Here is an 18,576-nt window from a genome sequence, read left to right as displayed (position 1 = left end):
GATTCATGTTTTTTTTTCTTTTTTGCGTTCCGGCCTTTAGGTCACACTATCTAAAGGGTGATGACATGTTTTTGAGGAAGTTTTTTTTTGCATGAATCATAGCAGGCTATTTAGGAGACACTGCAAAAAAAACAATCCAAACATGTGTTACGTGAGATAGAATAGACTGGCTGCTTGTGCTGGAAGATTGCAAAAAAAGACATCTCCAGAGAGCGTACCTTTTTTGGGAACATCTCTTTTACGTTTTTGGTAACCAGAACAGCTTTCTATGCATTTATTTCAAATTGACTTGGTTGCTTAAATTTTTTGTACCATTTTTGCGAAAAAGTACCCACTTTCCGGTTTAATGCTCCCGTCAGAAGTGGATTGCCGAAGCATTCCATGAATTCCTACGCCTTGTCCGTGCCGGGAACGTCGCATGGGAGCCCGACAATCGAGCCCGGATTATGGGTTGTGTTATAGCTGCATCACCAGCATCACCGCAGCAGCGTTCGATTGAAACATGAACTCGCCGCTTTTGCGTTGAAAGGTTTCGAGACTGCCGTTTCGGTTGCTTTTGGGACTTATGACGCGCAACTTCCAAAGTGCTACGGGAAGCATTGCCCGAGCGATACGCAGGAAAGAACCGACAAAAAAAAGCAGACCTTCGAAGGACCAAACTGCGGGATTTAGCGAACCGAGGGAATTTCGATTCCATCCGGCGCAGCTTTCAGATGCAATAAATTGTTGAAGAAGAGCCCGCAGTGCGTGGTGCTCTCCACCAACGTCAAGACTCTGCGAGCGGGTTGGCATTTTGTTTTATTTTTCAAACCCCCATCGGGCCGCTTGTTGTTTTATCTGGCAACGAGCCACCGTGCGGGGGACCGTAACGGCCTATCGACGGTGGATAAAAAAAAGGGGCCCCGAGACTCGGTGCTGGTCGGTCGATGAGATGTTTTATTTTTAAATAAATAATTCTCAACCATCCGCCAACTGCGGTGTATTGAGGATTCGATCGGCAGCTTTCCCGATCCTGTTGCGTTGTTCCCAACAAGGAGACGCACGTTCCGTGACCCACAAACGGATGCTCGCATTCAATTATAGAAGTATAAAAATCGAACCAAATATGAAGCATTCAACGGGTAGCGGGATTGATACGCGAGTTTTCAAATGCTTCGCGTTTAGCCGATTGCCTGGCACTTTAAATAAATTTTTTACTGATTTCCTGTGCTTTAGTTATAGGATTCAGGTGATCAAAAACGCACTATGGAATCAAGACCATATTTGATGCAACTGAAGGTGAGGATGAAAAATATTGAGTGGAAAAGATATTTAATGTGATGCAATTAACACTCTACTCAAGGGTAGGCAAAGTAGATTGTTTAACACCACGGTATCTAGCTACCAAAACCATCCCGCTATCGTAGCAAATTGCTCGACAAAGTTCAAAATTATTCTTCCATCGAACCGGTTTCGCTCGACCGACGACCCAACACGCCATGGTTCGCCCCAATCATCGAAACCTAATTTTTTTGACCGAAATTCACCTAAACACAATTGAAAGGCATCCATCAGCGACGCGCAAAATTCAAAGTGTATTCAATTGGGCTCGACCATCCGAGACCCCGCTCGGAAAGGTAGATGGACGAATCGTTCGAAAAAAGGAAGAAGAAATAAAAAAAAAACCTCGAAGCATTAAATAAACGTTCCCAAAACATTCATCCATCAGCAGCCACCGTTCGGATGGTGTACGCATTTTGCATATTTTTTTCTTTTTCTTCTTTCGCTCTCGTCGGCTATTCGATTTGTTCACGCTCCAGTGCGACCGTTCGTGATGATTTTCCCTTCAGCGTTTCTTTATTTTACTTTCATTTCCGAAGCTTAGCGCGCGCCCGGTGCTTCCCGCGCATATCGATCATTTAGATAAGCCCAATATATTCATTGGGTCACAAAGTGCCCGGAAACGAGTGCGTGCATCAACGAGGTGGTTTTTTTTTTCGGTGGAAACAGCACACGAGTAGTGAAGCAAATGGCGAGCAAAAAGAATGTTCTATTTTTTTTTTCGAATGGCATCGAAAACGAAAACGCTCTGCAGCTCGATCGGTCGGTCGGTCGGGCATAGAAATGCGTTCAAGCAATCGAATCAAAAATAGGTTCACTTTCGCTCACGAACTGGTCGGGTCGATCGGATTTTTTTTTATCAAAATCGACCGATTTTCCTTCTCACCTATTCACCACCACCCACCAGGGGGGTCGGTATTGTCGAATGGGATTTGTATTCGTAGGAGAAGGAAAACAAAAAGGAGCACAAAATCTGACTCTCCTTTTGCCCGGTGCAGTTGGACGCGTACGGACGCAGCCACTGCAGACGGAATGTAAACACTCAACCATTTCCGCTCGGTTGTCCCAGACCAAGGATTCGGTTCGTGGCGCCATCTCGCTCTCCATTTTCCATCGCCGCTGCTTATCGGGCATAGTTTTAGCCACTCACAGCAACAACAAGAGAGAGAGAACAAAAATCCGACGCGACACAAAACACCGCGAAGAATGAATACATTTGCATGGAAAATCAAATATTTCTTCACCGTCCTGCCCGTGCTCGTAGTCGTTTCAGAGTTCCTTGGGTTTGTGTGCCTCTGATTCGGGTGTTTCGTGTGTTTGGCTCGGATTGGCTCTTTCCGGGCCCATGGAGCCCCGCGGGAAGCTGCAAGCAGCGGCTTATGCACACGTACGTAACACTACAAAATTCCCACACACAAAAGCAAGCGCGAATGCAGAACGGATGGAAATGGAAAATACAAACACACTAACCGCCCACCACTCACAAACACATACTCGCCATACATACATCGCCAAAGAAGCTGTCCAAAGACTCGAAAAAGAGGCGAAAAAAGGCAACCCACAGCCCTTAAATCCTAACCAAAAAACAAAGCAGCGCCAAATCCCAAACAAAGCCAGTCCCGCCGTCGCATTTTTGTCCCGTTTTGAGGCCGTCCCCGTGTGCTTTATTTGCCGTTCGTACTTGGTTCTGAGCACCCCCTTTTTGCTCATCCTGACCCTGCCATCGCATCGTGAAGCCATCGCTCGTAATTTGGCCCGCACCAGGCCAGCCAGTAAAAAACAATCCATTCCATTGCGCCATCGTGCTTTGTCTAAAAGTGTTTCTTCTTTCGCTTGCAGATCACGTACGGGAGTTTCAGTGCGGAAAATTCTACTACCGAACGTTCTACATGGACGAGGACCGGGACACGCTGTACGTCGGTGCCATGTAAGTGTACGGAGGAGCAACAGTTGACTCGGAGGGGTTTTTTTTTTGTTGCTTGCCACCGTTACAGCATCCGTCCTGGGTTGGGACGGGTGCCAAGCCGTCCCAGTGCGCCATCGCTTTCTCTCCTGGCCCAACGGGCGGTTGATTATTGTTTGATTTTTATCGCAGGATTAGCTGGGAATAAATCGAATCCCGGGCAATCACACCGAGAGATTCGTGCAAGAAACCGCCAACCACGGAGCAGAACGACGACGATGGGTTTGATTTCGGGGTGGAAAAAGCGAACGTCGACGTGATCTGTGATAAATGGCTTCGGTTGTTAATTTGTTGCAAATGACTTACGGTGGCGTTTCGGAAATGCAATGCTTTATCAATGCAGAACGGAACGAGCGGCCATCGTTAGTGAGGGCGTCCGGTGTATTGGCTTCAGGATATGTATTAAGTCTATTAACTATGCTCCGGTTGTGTCGGGATGATAGGGAATACGCCTGACTATCGCTATCAGCTAACGACAAGATTGCATCGTTTACATGTTACGTGTTATCGCGACATGTAAATACACGGATGCCGCACTAGGCTCGCTAATTACGAACATTGAAGCCAGATTAACACGAAACAAATCAGCCCTTCATCATCTTCACTCCGAACATAATCCCGGGCGCGGTCTCACACCCGAATCATGCCCGAGATTCATGCTTCGATAGGACGCAGCGCATGCTCTCTCTCTCTCTTGTGCTCCTCCAACAATAGAGCGCATCCTTTGGCAGGGATGAAATTATACTCGCAAACACACAAAATTTATCCATCAAAATTAACCTCGTTTGATGCACTCCGCCACGACCGAAGACCAGTGCCAGTGCTCCCGCGCGGCCCGCGAAAATGACAAAGCAAGCGATTATGCGATAATCCGATAATAATTTTCTCCATCAGCCGTCAGCCGGTCGGCTCGCTGCCGCATTATCTCGGCCATCGTCATCGGCAGCATTGTCCGTGATGACGTTCGGCGCCTCATCTGATGGCTAAAGGCCACGAGCACTTAAACATAATAATTCCCCAAGCTTCGGTTCCATTCCCGGACCGAACCACTCGTTATCCTGCCAGCGAGGGAAAACCTCACGCGCACAACGGCGCTAGAGTCGGGTGCGAATGCCGCACTTGATGGGGTTTTTCCAGCTCGGCTTCAGCTTGTGCCCACGGGCACATGCGAAAAGTCCCTGGCCACACGCTCGGGGAGGCAGTTTTAGAAGCGCCACCTAATTCGATTGTCCTTGCGGGATTTAGCAGCGCCTGGCGCTCCAAAAATGTGAGCACAGCGCTTCTGTCGCAGCATGCCGCTGTGTTCATAATGAATCAGGATCAAAGACCCGACTCGAGAGGACCCTCCCGGTTCGGTCCGGTGAACGAACAAACGCGCATACACATTTTCTCTCCGCACGCTTCGCTGTAGTTTCACACCACACCCACACGAAAAGTGGGCGAGTGCAAATTGAAAGTGAAAGACACCTCATTTCCCATCAAAGCAGCGTTGCGCGACACCGATCTGCATTAGCGGCGTGCATATCACCTTGCGATCGTGGTGAGCTTGCGCGACCTTTTGCACAATTCCTGAAAGCTTTCCATGCTCTTCCCCGAACAACACGAGGCCAACGATAACGATGTAAACCGAATCCTTTTCCACCGGTTTCGTCGAGCTAAAAAAAAGCGGAGGAAGCGCCCAAGCCGCTGCTGGCGTAAAACAAACAGTGATGAAGATTTAATGGCATGCGTCACGTGCAGGGCACGTGTGAAGACAAACCCCGAGCCAATCTCTTAACCGTTCGCCTCTCCAGGCACCCGCGCACGAGGTGCCAGAAGCATCGGAATTAGGCGGGCAACGGCTTAAGCAGGTATTACTTTCCTGACCCGCCCGGGTTTCCTGGTTCCTTCCATTCCTGGGGCCGAGAAAGCAAACCTTCAACCAACGCTCAGATTGATGAGGATAAGAATGATGTCGCTGCCGCTCACCAGCGGCACGATCGTCGGATGCTGTTGGGTTTGCGTTTGCTTCGGTTTCGGGATTTCGGTAAATATTTTACCTCCCGGAAATCTTTCCCTTCAGCACCGCCGACCTGATCCGACCCCGTGGGGTGAAGTTTGTTCGAAAATAATCATCACATCGTACTTATTTCGTGAGTTGATACTGCGGTAACACTTATGAGCTGCGGTAACGATGGTGACGATGCCTTTAGCCACCCACTTCTCGGGCCTTGCCGACGCCTGTTGAGAGGTGCCTGCCGCTCGTCCTCGTTGCCCCGAAAATCCTGCCCTTCATGGCCAAAAAGGCCCGAGAGTTGCCGCTGGCACCTGCGTAGCTGGGATGGGCGTTCGACGGGTGTAGGTTACACCGGCTAACGAAGCCAATTTTAATTACTTGTACCCGGCGCCCCGAGACTTCTTCAAGGGTGCCCTGCCGGTGAATAATGAGAACCGGTGTCACATTGCCGTGTTATCAGTTACCTGAAAGCGCTCACCTGCACGGACGATGATGGTGCATGAGCTGCCACGCAAGGAGATGGTGCCAGTCCGCCATCATCCTGCCCAAACGATGGGATCACGCCCTACCGAAAGGGATGAAATCCGGTGTATCCTTACGAGGTGGTATCTCGAAACCCGCGTAACACCATCTTCCCCCTTAACGCTCATCGATAGCGGATTATTTCAACCTCAAACGTGCCGCTGGATGGTTGAGTGAAGCAAACAATGGCACGCTCAAAGCTCCGGGAAGGCTTCGTGCTACAAAAACGCCGGTTTCGGGTCGAGATGTGAGCCCTCCCGCGCCTCGTTAATTCGGTTTATTTAATTGATGCTGAAATTGCTCCATAATGAGCACCCACCGGGATTAGTGCGAAATCCCTTGATTGATTAAAACACCCGGATACAATGATCGGCTACTAGGGCACTGTTGCTTTTATGAACCGTACGATGCCCGGGCGCAAATAATTTGCCTGCAATCGGCTGGTTTAAAAGCTCTCGGAAGCCATTTCCCATGGACAATTTAATCGTGTATCGTTTTTTTTTGCGCCCATCAACTTTCTAACCACCGTTGCGTAAGCGTTTCGGAAAAAAAACACAGCCCGCCTCCAGCAACGAGGCAGAGCAAAAGAAAAAAACGAGCTAAGTACGCCAATTTGTTTGCTCTTGTGCGAGCGGAAATAATACAGCATCCACGAATCTTTGAATAAAATTTGTCAAAAAACTGTCAGACTCTACGCGCCGTAACTCAATTAACTATAGGCCTTCGTCTGAACGGGCGACTAATTCATCGCAAAGTACGATCAACAGTTAATAGCGGTCGTCCGTCCGCTAAAGACCACCGACCAACGCACCAGGCTGCAGGTTTAAATGCTCGCTTGCCCGTGTGCGTGGGCCTCTTGTACGGTTCGTGCTCTCTTTCTCTCGATTGTTCGCGCTTCCTTAGATGATAACGTAACACCGAAACGATAGTATCGAGAAGCAACAAACACAACACCGGAGCATCGCCGACAAGCGTCGAGAGCACAACAAAATGTCTGGCAGCGGTGAGACTAATCAACGGACGAAGGATCCACACCACCGCCGTAGAAGCTAAAATATGTTAATGTCACTCCTTAATGAATTGGATATTTTTCTTCATTTTTCCCCCCCATTTGCTCTCGGATGTGCCGATTGGAGTTGAGCTGTTTTTGCCCCGGCGAGGGCGCACATTTGCGGGCGTGGATTAAACGCTAACGCAGGTTACGGACGCTGTTGAGCGCAAGTTTCACACAATCGAAAATTGGCTGTGAAGAGCCACCGCGTTGATGAATGGTCAACGAGCAGCAAGCGGGAAAAATAATGTTCATCAAACAAACAAAAACCGACAAAACTCGCCCACACACACAGCCGCACACGCACAAGAAGCGTGGAAGGAAAAGTTAGAAGGGTCTGACAGTGATAAGATAAGCGAGTGAAAGAAGCTGAGCGTACGAAAGCAAATTGAAATAAATTTTTCACCACGCTTTCACCCGTTATTTCTCGTGCTGGTGGGGATTTGTGTGCGTCCTTTTCCGACCGTCGAAAGCAAGACCGGCTTCCTGCTTGACTCATTTCGTCCCGATCTCGGTATCGCTGCCGTAGGACGAAGTGCGAATGTGAGCGAACGAATTCGGAAGCTTCCAGCGAGAGACAAACTTTCGTTCGCCGAGCCAGCCAGCCAACCGGCCGCTTATCAGCGGGAAGTTCATCCGGAATGATTTTTGTCTTCCGCGAGCGTCCAGCACGGCCTCGGAGCGTGTATTTTACCAGAAATGCCTTACCGCCGAGATGTCGAGGATGCCGGTGATGATGACGAAACCCAGCAAAAAGCCACACGTTCCGTCGGCAGCCTGCACCAAGCAGGCCACCGTTCCCAGCAGTAAAGTTTTAGTTTCACGACACTGGCACAGTTTCTCGGCACTGCGTTTCCTTTTTTTTCGGTTGGTTCTCATAGCAGCGGACGCTCATGCGAAGAACCGCTGTCGAGGGCAACTAGCAGAAGCGAAGAAAATCCCATTTTTTTTGCTGCCCTTTTATTTTGTGGAAAATTTCTCATAAATTCCAATTAGTATTTTGTCCCACTTTTTTTCTCTGCTCTCGCTTGCGAACTGAGCCGAAACTGAGCGGATAAAGCTGAACCGAAAGGAGACTGTCACCGCGTCGCTCCGATCGGGGATGCGGATGCCGGATAACAGACAAGCTGAATTTAAAGACTTCCTTGAAGGACACTTGGAAAACTGTGTCCCTATCGCGCTTGACACCGGTGTCGCTCTTCCGTTCGCTAATGCGTTTGCGCCGCACCTTAAGCTAAGAGTAATTTGGGAATACACCCACAACCACACGCAAAAAGCAAGCTCAAGGAGCTCTGTGAACCATCGGAGACACCAACTGACCGGTCGGCGATGATGTGGACGACTTTGAGAACCTGGGCTCACCTTCAATCCGAGCCGCGCAAACGTTCCATCAAAAACTTCATTAAGCATCGCGGTCACGTTGCTATCGGCAGCGAGCATCTGTGCGAGCACACGAAGGAAATGAAGCCGGACGTTTGATGGAGCAAATTCTCAGAACCTGCCAAACACGGGACAGATAACAGTTCTTCATAACAGCTTGAAAGGTCCACCTCGCGCTCGGTAGAAACTCGGTGTAGTCATCAAACAAACCACTGGCACTGTGGCAGGCGTATTTGCGTCCGAAGTCAATGTTTATCGCGGAATGATGTCAAAATAAATCACCTGCGTTTTTTGGGGCTCGGGCGGTGTGTGATGAAAATGTGGCAGTGAACGAAAAGCCGTTTGCTAAGAGAGTAGCAACAAAAAAAACGAACAACATGCAACATTTTAGATTGAAATGAATGCGCCATAAACGGTTCAGGATGAAGCAGCTTCATTCACGAGCAATTCTAGGAACGGAACTGACTTAAACACGAACAAACCCAACCGAAAGTATGAATAAAATACCGCAACGCATCAGTAAATGTTTATTGGCCCAAACAAATGGAGCACCGGCAAGGTTATGAGCGTGAGATGCAGAGTTACGCCGAGCTCCTTCCGGAAAAGCTCCAACAAAAGTCAGTGACACTCGCCGTGCAGGTGCACCGGCGTGAAGGAATTAAATTATCCCTCCTTGGGGCAAAACTTTTTCTTTTTCTGCCCTCAGGTTTCGGTTCAACGAAGCCGGGCGCTTTTTGAAGTCGCGACGTAATTTATTTTCCGCTTCGCTTTTCAACGCTCACCCTCCTGCCGTGGGTGGGTGAGTATTCACGGTCACATCGGCCCTTCGGACTCTCGAAAGGCCCCCCGGTGGCAATAAACTTATTTACCTTTCGCGTAGCGTCGCGTCATTGTAAGCGCGCCTGGAAAGACGAAGACTCTCGCGCGGAGGGTTGATATTTGATCCCTAAAAAAAATGTGGATCAAAATATCGCGCCCGGCCGTTTGATCGAAAGAAGAACCGCGTGCTGTCACTAATTTCCCTTAAGAGTTTGAAGTGGTTTTACGCCGAAACCATTCCGAGCCGGGTCACAGGATCGGTTGAGTCGCGCCTCAGAAGTGGAAATTTTGAGCGAGCTTTTGTCAGCGATCGGCTATCGACGGGATATTTCAAGGAGGCTTGGCGCGTGAACTGCTTGAGCTGTGGAGCTGTGGAAAAGCTTAATTTCTTCTCGCAACGGACAGTGGATGAAAAAGCACATCCTCACGAAGGTGGGCCAAGAATCCTGTCGTCCTTCACTAGCACGACCGATGCGAATAATCAGCGCCGTAATTGCGACCCATTGTGTGATATTTTCTGCTGAAGGTAGCACGATTTAATTGCCGCACATTAAGGAAGTCGTACTTCGCCCTGAACGTCGTGTAGGGCGCCCGCCTACGTCCTTATCCCCAATAAGCCACCTTCCTACGTGGCAGGTATCCATTACCGAACCCTTCGGAGCGAAGCGTGCGAGCTGCCGTAAAACAAAAAAAAAACACCCAGCCCGATTTCGATCGGTTCGGAAACGTTGGTGTAATTTAGATTGACTTCCCGTCGTCCGGCTTCTCCGGTGGGAACAACTGACTCAACACAAATAACTCCTTCCGGAGCGAGTGTCCGTGTTCGTGTCCGAATCCTACCATCCCGGGGCTTCTCGAGCCTACGCGCGGCTTCGGGCGCGCCCCGAGTAACAGCTGTCAGATTTTATCAAACAGCCCAAACGGATGCAAGGATCTAGGATCCTAGTAGTGCTTTTTCGGTTTTCCCACCAGGGCGCTTCCGCTTCGTGCCTAGCGCCCGTCCAATGGAGAGGATATCGCTTCAAGGATTTCGCTTGCCCAATGCGGGCGCTGCCCTGTCGTCGCCCGGCTTGACCTGTCGAGCGGTGGTTTTCGGAACGGTGGCGGCCCGGTGCGGCCGGTCTATTACGCTGGATAAATATTTAATATGTTTCCGACCGAAAGGTGTTTTATTTCGGAATCTCAATTGATGGATCGACGGCGCGGTAACGCCGGTCGTCGGTTTTCAGGTCGGTTGCGGGTTGCGTACCGAAATTGCTAATGAAGTAGGCTGGCCCATCCGGTTCGTCTTCGCAGGCCGCCCGGAACCGAAAAACCGCGGAAAGTGGCAACGCGTGGAACTTGGCGAGCGAACGCCAACGGAAAACCTGGGAGATAAATAATTCATAAAGTGTGCGAATCGGTCTAACGGTCGTGCGGTTTTTGTGTGTTGCTGAGAAGAGAGAGAGAGAGAGAGAGAACAGGCATTTGCCCGCGTGCGTCCTCGCTTCCGGCCCGAAGCGTTCGTTCGGAGCTTTTCCTTTCAGCCTTGCGGTACACGGCGCGGTTTCTCGCCTTCTCGCTTCGATCCCGCCCGTTTGAAGTGCCTCTCGAAGCTTACGCACTTTTCTCGGCACTCGGTTTGGGAGGGCGATGGGAAAATTGCCCCCCTCTCTCAGTTCGACCGGAAAGGGCAGCCTCCGGCAAGGAGGGATCGCTTCGTGGGCCGCGGGATGCTCGCGAGTTTCATGGGGCGGAAAATAATTTACGTGAAGTTGCCGGTGCTCGAAGCCGCATGCGATGGTAGGGGCATTAGAAGAAGAAAAAAAAAGAGAGGACTGCTAAGTGCGTCACGAGTGGATCGATTCAGGGAAATATCCGGCAAGTACCGAGCAACCGGGTCCGGAATGTTGATGAAGCCGCCTAGTAACCGAGCCCGGGCGGGAGGTTTTTAATCTCATACAGGTGCCTAGTTTTGATATGCCAAGCTAGCGCCGGTGTCGATAATTTATGAATTTTGATCCTGTGCACATTAGTTTCAGTTCGCACAAAGCTGCTTGAAAGTGGTGCTTATTTTGTGCTGATCTTCTAAATACATTTCACATTTTGAACTGAACAGTAATGATGGTTAAATCAAGCACTTTCACAATACAACTGCATCATAAAGAAGCTTATGAAATTCATCATTTGATGTTCTGATATAGCCGCCCTTGCCATCCAAAAAAGGGCTGTTAAATAACTAACCTGTTCTCATTGCTCTTTCTTTGTTCTCCGCAGGAACCGGGTGTACAAATTGAATTTGAAAAACATCAGCATGACGTCGTGCGAGGTAAGCATAGCGCACACATTCCTCACAGAAAACATTCCAAAATACTATTTCAGTAATTTATTTATATCCACCTATATACCAAGGTCCACCCTTTCAAAGCGTTAACCACCAACGCATCCCTGCGGATCGCTTTGAAAGGCTGGGAAGAAAAGTAAAGAATTGCAAAACCCGGCCGCGACCCTGTGTTTTAATATGCGGAACAAATTATCAATCGACTTTCAACTGCAATTTCCGATGAACGGCTGTCCTGTGCTGCCCACCCTTAATAGGCCGCCTGGGGCCCTCCCGGCAGACTGCAGCACAGCGGCGAGCAATCGCCAAAAAAGTTTATGAGCCCTCTGCCGCTTTCTGATTCCTCCACCAACGCCCAATGGCGCTAGTCACCGGGCCGGAAAACATCTAGTGCTTTTGTGAAGTATTCCATCTGCAAACCACATCAAACGGGATAGTTTTCCCTGCCACCGGTGTGGGTGGGTGATGGCGGATTTTCAAAACCATGGGAAGCCATTTCTGCGGTCGTTTGTGTATCTGCTTCGGTTTGGTGGGGGGGGGGGGCTCGAGCGTGTGTGTGTGTGGGTGTTTGTACGTGTTTGGAAATGAAACAAAAACAGTCCGACCCCAAATACACACACACACGCGGCCAACCCCACATATGGCCGCTCAAATGCGAGCCAGCAGGTGCCAGTCCCCACGGTGATGAAACTAAGGTACGAATTCAAATCAATTGATCTTTCTGGCCGTACGGTACCGGGGTTGGTGGAAAACGAAATGCACCCGTGCAGGTGCACCCTGCAGCAGAGGATGCAAAGTGCAGGTACGGCCACCGAAACGCCGCTGCAACGGTGCAGGATGCGAAGAAAAAACGACAACCCGTTTAGATGGAGTCATTTCCGAAGCGATTCGGAATGGGGGGAAATTGTTTTGACCTCGCGCCCGCATCCCCGCATGGCGAAAGGATACCGCTTCGATTACCGCTTGATCCTGTGCGAGCGAAACCTGGGCTAAAAGGGATGGTACAACAGCAAAACAAAAAATGCACGAAAGCAGCACGGCTACCGGCAGCGGAACCGAAAGCCAATATAGCGCACCCGGGTGCACTAGGAAGCCGTGTTGCTGCCGGTGTTGCTCTGCTGCGAGGCAAAATAAACACACAACAAACCATCAACCAGCCAAAATGCCAGGACGTCCGGTATCCGGGAGTGGAATTAGCTTTTTTTTTTCTGCTGTTGCTGCCGTTGTTTTGCGCCGCGGTTCTTCACCGTTACCGTTACTTCCCTACGGACCGCACATCGTCGTCAGACATCTTGCGAACAGCATGTTTATTTCCCAGAGCCACAAGCGACCGCTATTTGACGATAAAATATATTGTTTCGATCAAAGCGAACTCACATCCTGCGAGCACCGTTCGATGGAAAGGAAGCTACTTTTACTGTATATATGTTTGTGTGCTGAGTGCTCGGTTTACGCTTGCACGTTCCTTTCAAACGTTTATCGGTGGCTTTCGGATGTTCTGAAGCTAGCACTCCACTGAGAGTTCTCTCCTCCATAGTTAGTATAAAATGCTTCCGGTTTTATCTCTATTTTTTGCCGTCTCTTATTTTGACGGCTAAAAGCGAATGTTTTGATAATTTATTCCCTAAAACAAGTTGCTTGGCTTCCTGTTCGCGAGTATTGCTTAAAATATTACCACACCTGGCACGGTGTAACCGGAAACGCCCCACTTCAGCTAACCGGTGGAAATGCGCGCGCGATTACTATGCTACTCCCGGAAGTCCCAAAGCGAATCCGGAACACCACCACGCGAAGAAGCAGCAAACAGCAGCAGACAAGTGAAGAGGCAAAAAAAAAAACCGCGTTAAAATGCTTCAATTTCCACACGTTTACTGGCAACCGCGCTTTCGACGGCCATGGCAGTGAGCTTTTCTTTTTTGTAAATTTTTTGTGCCCACCATTTTCCCATTTTCTCGCCGTTCTCCCGGTGGAAAATTCACGGATTTGCACCGTTCTCACATGTGGTTTTCGCGTCCCGTGACCTGCCCCGCATCCAAGGCATCTTCGTTGGCAACTAAATTAATTACTACCAGAGCCACACTGCAGCTGATGTTGCTGCTTTTCGCCTGTGTTCTTTTTTTTCACCGCTGTTGGGTTTCTGATTTTCCCTCATTTCTTCGCTCGACTTTGTGGGGGTTTTCGTTGGACTGACGTGTCCATTTGTGGCGCATGCAGGATGTGGTGTGAAAATAGAAAACCTTGACCGGGTATGACCTGGTAAATAACGTCGTTTCCTAGGTTGCAAAGCTGTCACAGGCCAAATGGGTTTGCTGTTATTTTACGAGCCATTGGAAGTAGTGCAAATTGATTACTTTCAGGCGTCGAATCAACGGCTTTAATAAGCGCATGCATGCATCTACACTCTCGTGTAAAAGCAAAGCCTTTACGAACAGCCATCGCTAAATGGTTCAACAAGAGAGTGGCATTTTCGTCATCTTGCCCATCACTCACGTTGTTCTACGAATAAAATCCCATCCGGTAGCTGCGATTGCCGACCGGCAATCGGACAGCAACAGCGGATTGCTTATTAAATTTCAACAACATGTCGGCCGAGCACCACCCTAGTGAAAGTCCAAGGAAATGCCCAACAAATGTCAAGACACGGTGCTTGTCCCTCGGGGTCACATCTCGAAACGGAACACCAACGGCCAACGGTTCTCCGGTTCGGGTTGTCGGGTTCTTTATCGCTCTCAAACCCGCCCAACGCATCCGTTCGAAAGAAACGCTCAATTCAGCTACCGCACCACCCACAAAAGGACACCCACCCAATGGTCAGCATCAACCGAAGCACGCTATCGGAGACCACGCCATTTCCGAAAGCCACCTGCGGCAGTAGCCGAATCTTGGGATTGGGCGGCGAGTTCCAAAAGAAAAAAAAACCATGTCATCCATGGTCTCCAAAGTCCCGACGGAAATGAGGATTAACAGGCGGAGGGAAGATGCTGTCAAAAGACCACCAAGAGTGAGTGAGAAAGAGAGAGAGAGAGAGAGAGAGAGAGAGAGAGAGATCGAAAAGGAAGCAAACAGAAAAAGGAAGAATAAAACCGCTTCCAAAGCCACGCGCTGCCACCCAGGATATGTCTCCAGGATATTCGGACCATTTTAAGAATGCCGCTCACAAATTCCGTCTCACGTCACGGCGCTGCGGCTCGAAGGACGTCGAGGTTACGACACGGTCCAGGATAGGGCCCTATTCCATCGTTGGCTTAATGGCCCCGGGTCATATCATCGCACGGGTACTACCTTCCGAGCCGTATCGTGTACAAGATGCTTTACGGATATCGCCGCCAAGGATCAGCGCGTCACCTTTTGACGTTCCGTCGGTGATATCTCGACCGAGCCGCGCCGTTATTCATGGCCGGCGGAAGTGCCGCACCATTAGGAGTGCCATCAAATGTGGCCATTCCTGGCGAGAGATCATCTGCGGAATCGTTATCGGCCGAAAGGGGGCGCCCGCCCGAGCGTCGAGAGGTATTTGTTGCATTTCGGTCGGTGTCATTTGGGTGGAGAATTTAATTTTACTGCTAATCGATCGCACTCGGTACGGCTATGGCACGGGGAAATCGATTTTGATCGTATCTTGGCGCTTCTCGCTGCATTCCCGGGAGCCGTTTATCGACGCACCATACAACACGTGCCATGCCAAGTGGGTCAATGGGAGCGTGAGCTCGTTCGCGGGATTAAACGATATTAACTTGCAATTCAGTCGCAGTCGGTGACATATTTTGAATTTAATTTGATGGTGGAAGATGAGGCACTTAAAATCGATGCCGTACGTCGGTTTCATGTCTCTCGTTAAAGCTCCACATGACATAGTTGCAGTCAGCAAAAATTTGCCACAAAGTATCGCAATGAAGCGATTTGAATCAGCTGACGATTGGGCGGGAAAAAACATCATTCGTGAAGAGGAAATGAAATGGTTTGAGAAAAAAAAATAATAAAAAAAACCCCCCGTCTCGTCGGCGAACCGGAAATCAAAGCTCCTCGATGGAGCTACGATGACGCAAAAGGGCCTTCGTTTGTCGAATGCCGTAAAATACGCAAACTAAAAGACCCTGCCCTGCAACACGAGAAGCTTGGGTTGATTTTCACGGCACGCTTGCATCGGTCAGCTGAGGGTTAAGCTGCGGGCCAGTTCCTAGCGTAGCCATTTTCAGCTGCCCCGTCCCGGGATGACCGGTCTTCGGAGGCTCGGATTTGCCCGAATCTGACGCTTTGCTGTTTGCTTCGTTGGTCTTTTCTGCGCTGGCAAGCAGACCATCGACCTAGGGATGCCTCAGGGCACTCGGCGTCCCATAAACATCGACACCGAACCCAGGGGTGGATCAGTTAAACGAGGGGACGACGACAGTAGATAAGCCATAAATGATATGTGAACGATTAACATTTATGAGCGGCGGAGCCTATCGCATGTCAATGAGGGCGAGAGCTGACTGGACCCAAACCCGGGCCACCGGGACGCAGATTTTGGGTAAACAAACTGTCATCCCGGCGGGTCTGATCGTTCCCAGATAGGATAGACGACGCCGGACTGACATTCGATTTCCGGTCGAATGATTTGTAGCTGCGCTGTTTGGCTTCCCCTCGAAACACACTGAACCAGCTATAAGAGCTGCAGAAAAAAACTGTGCACCTCCCGATACCCCAAAAAAGGCTTTCTGTGGCCTTTTTTTCATCAACCTACTCGAGTGAAAGGTCCCAAACGTTGACTATGATGAAGCCCTAACGCCGGAAACCTCCCCACCAAACGAGCCGCAAACCGTGTTTGTGTGTGTGTATCCGACTCTTTTCGGTGGGTGGCGAAAAATTTCCTCACCGAGAATTTGGCGTATCCATCTTTTACCACCCTCCGGGGGCGGCATTAGGCCCCTGCGGCGCACCGGCTTTTTATGCTCTCTTCGTGACGGATTTGTCGCTTAATGCTGGCGTCCGAAATGGCCGAAAAAGTGGCCAATGATAATGGCCGGTAATACGGCCGGGGCGTAACGGTGCGTGCACTGACCAGCAAATGATGGATTACGAGGGCATTTGCGCGAGCTGGCTTGCTCTGCACTGGTTGCTGTTCGGTTGCGCCGCGAGCGATTAGCTGGAATTTATTGCGCTGAAAATCGTTTTTCATCATTTAATAATAAATAAATTTTCAAAAACGTGCCCGAACGGCGGACCACAGAACCAAAAAATAAAGCGAGAAAAAGGCAGGAAATTTGCAGAGCGAGGAGAAAAAGACAGCACACGAAAGAAATCACTATTAGCGCGGATGAAAATTTACGCAATCTGCACACAGAACGAAACGCATCTCACGACCCACTGGTTGGGTAATGAAAATCGCTCAAACTAGCCCATAATTTTACCGTTCAATTAACTTTGCGGAACGTAGAATGGTGCCTCTTTTTCATAGAAACAGCATACCGCACTAGAGGTTCACGGGAATCAGCTTCAAAATACAACTATTGAAGTGCATCATATTCACGCTATTGTCCGCGCGATTCAGCACTAAGCGCGCCGGTCATTAGCGGCCCTTTTGCATCGCGCTGCCGACCAGACGGGGCCCCGTGAAAGAGGAAAAAAAACCTAATCAAAGCCGATCCGATCCACCGCTCAGCCGATGCCGATATCAATTAGAAACAGCTGAATTTACACAAAAAAAAACGCCTCCACTTCTGGCGCCGTTTTCAACCACCACCGGTAGATGGCGCCCACTCGACGCCCCTGACGCGTCATAAATAACAAAAGTAATGAAATAAAATTTTATGAAAATATAAATTGCCCCAAAGCCTCTTACCGCGGCTTAACCCCCTCGCGAGCAGGAAACCACCACCTTTTATATGCTGACTAAGCACCGCTTCCTGGCTCGGGCTTCCATCGCTGGGGGCAGAAGAAAAAAGAAGCGAAACAGGCGCCTCACAATCATGCCCCTCTTTCGATGAGTGGGATTTAATTTAATTTTGAGAAATTAAATATTTTTCCCATTTTCCGCTCCACCGGCCAAACTATTTCTATGCGAGTGCTATTCGCAACGCTGCATACCATTACCGCCGGTAACGGTTTTGGCACGCCGTCTGGTGTGGCGCCGTGGCATAAACATAACCCCGTGTGTGAGTGTGGGTGTGTGTGGGGGGTTGGGGAGAAACCAAGCTATGCATCACCGCGGCATCCTTTTTGTTGCTGACATGCGTATGCGTTCCGTATGCATGCGTACGCGTTTGCGTGATAATTTTCACGCGGTAAAAAGACCACCCCCATCCACACCACCATAATGGTCGCGGCTACTTTCACGCGACACCGGGGCCTTTGCGCCACCACTAATGCGCGCTGTGCGCCACGGCCCAATCCAAATGAGTACGGGCGCGGTTTCCGAAGCCACATTTTTACACATCCTAAATGGTTAACCGCGCGGGATCCGGTTAATGTGTGTGACCCATGGGGTGGTGGGGGAGAGGGAAAGGGGGAGTGGGAGGGGAGGCTGCCGGGCGCGAAAAGACACATAATGTCGATGGAATAAATTAAATTCATTCGCGAATGCCAGGCTCGTAAATGAAATATATCGCTCGATTAGAACAATTGCATCGAAATATTTCATTTCGAGAGGTGTCGGTGAACTTCTGCACGCCCCGGTTCGTTTGTTTCGCGAAAAAAAAAACGGGAAACAGTGGCTAGTTGTCGATAAACGGGAGGATTTAATTGCATTTTCAAATGATTCAATGTCGATGAAATCTACCAGCGTTTAAATGGCAAATTCAAAGGCAAATTAATTCACGCACAGAAATCTCTTTTTTTCGACCGCGCGTTAAAGCCTCCAGCACGCGTCACCGGTTGTCAATTTAGAGACTCATTTGGGAACGCAAAACGCATTCTCTACCGGTACCGCCGACATGAGTGGGATTTCAAATGCATTTCACCCGAAATATGATGAGCGATATCTGCCCCGAAACCAAAACCGATCAAATGTTGCGGTTTCAGCGTGTTTTGAAAGCAGCAATAGAGCGTGTGTCATCGGGACCGAGGCTCGCAATCGGTACCGTGCGCATGATTGACGGTCCTGCTAATGGGAATCGGTGGTTAGGCGTGTTTTCGGCTGCTGTCCGTCCCACGAAATGGCCACACCCGCGCCGCATGCGGTAAGATGCATTTTGGCACAAATCGTACGGAAGAAAATCATCCCCCAG

The 18,576-nt window shown here is 49.7% G+C and overlaps 1 protein-coding gene across 1 annotated transcript in view; it reads left to right on the top strand.

Annotated features, from left to right (window-relative positions):
• Positions 1-18,576, top strand: part of LOC128724593 (semaphorin-2A-like) — a 73,925-nt gene that overhangs the window by 35,506 nt on the left and 19,843 nt on the right. The window contains exons 2-3 of the mRNA XM_053818317.1: positions 3,160-3,247; positions 11,308-11,359. Coding sequence (XP_053674292.1) covers positions 3,160-3,247; positions 11,308-11,359 — 140 coding nt within the window. The remainder of the gene's footprint in view (positions 1-3,159; positions 3,248-11,307; positions 11,360-18,576) is intronic.

The sequence above is a fragment of the Anopheles nili genome, chromosome 3 (assembly GCF_943737925.1).
Source record: "Anopheles nili chromosome 3, idAnoNiliSN_F5_01, whole genome shotgun sequence".
Taxonomy (NCBI): Eukaryota; Metazoa; Arthropoda; class Insecta; order Diptera; family Culicidae; genus Anopheles; species Anopheles nili.
The sequence above is the reverse complement of the archived record's forward strand: the minus strand, read 5'-3'. Positions and strand labels throughout refer to the sequence as shown.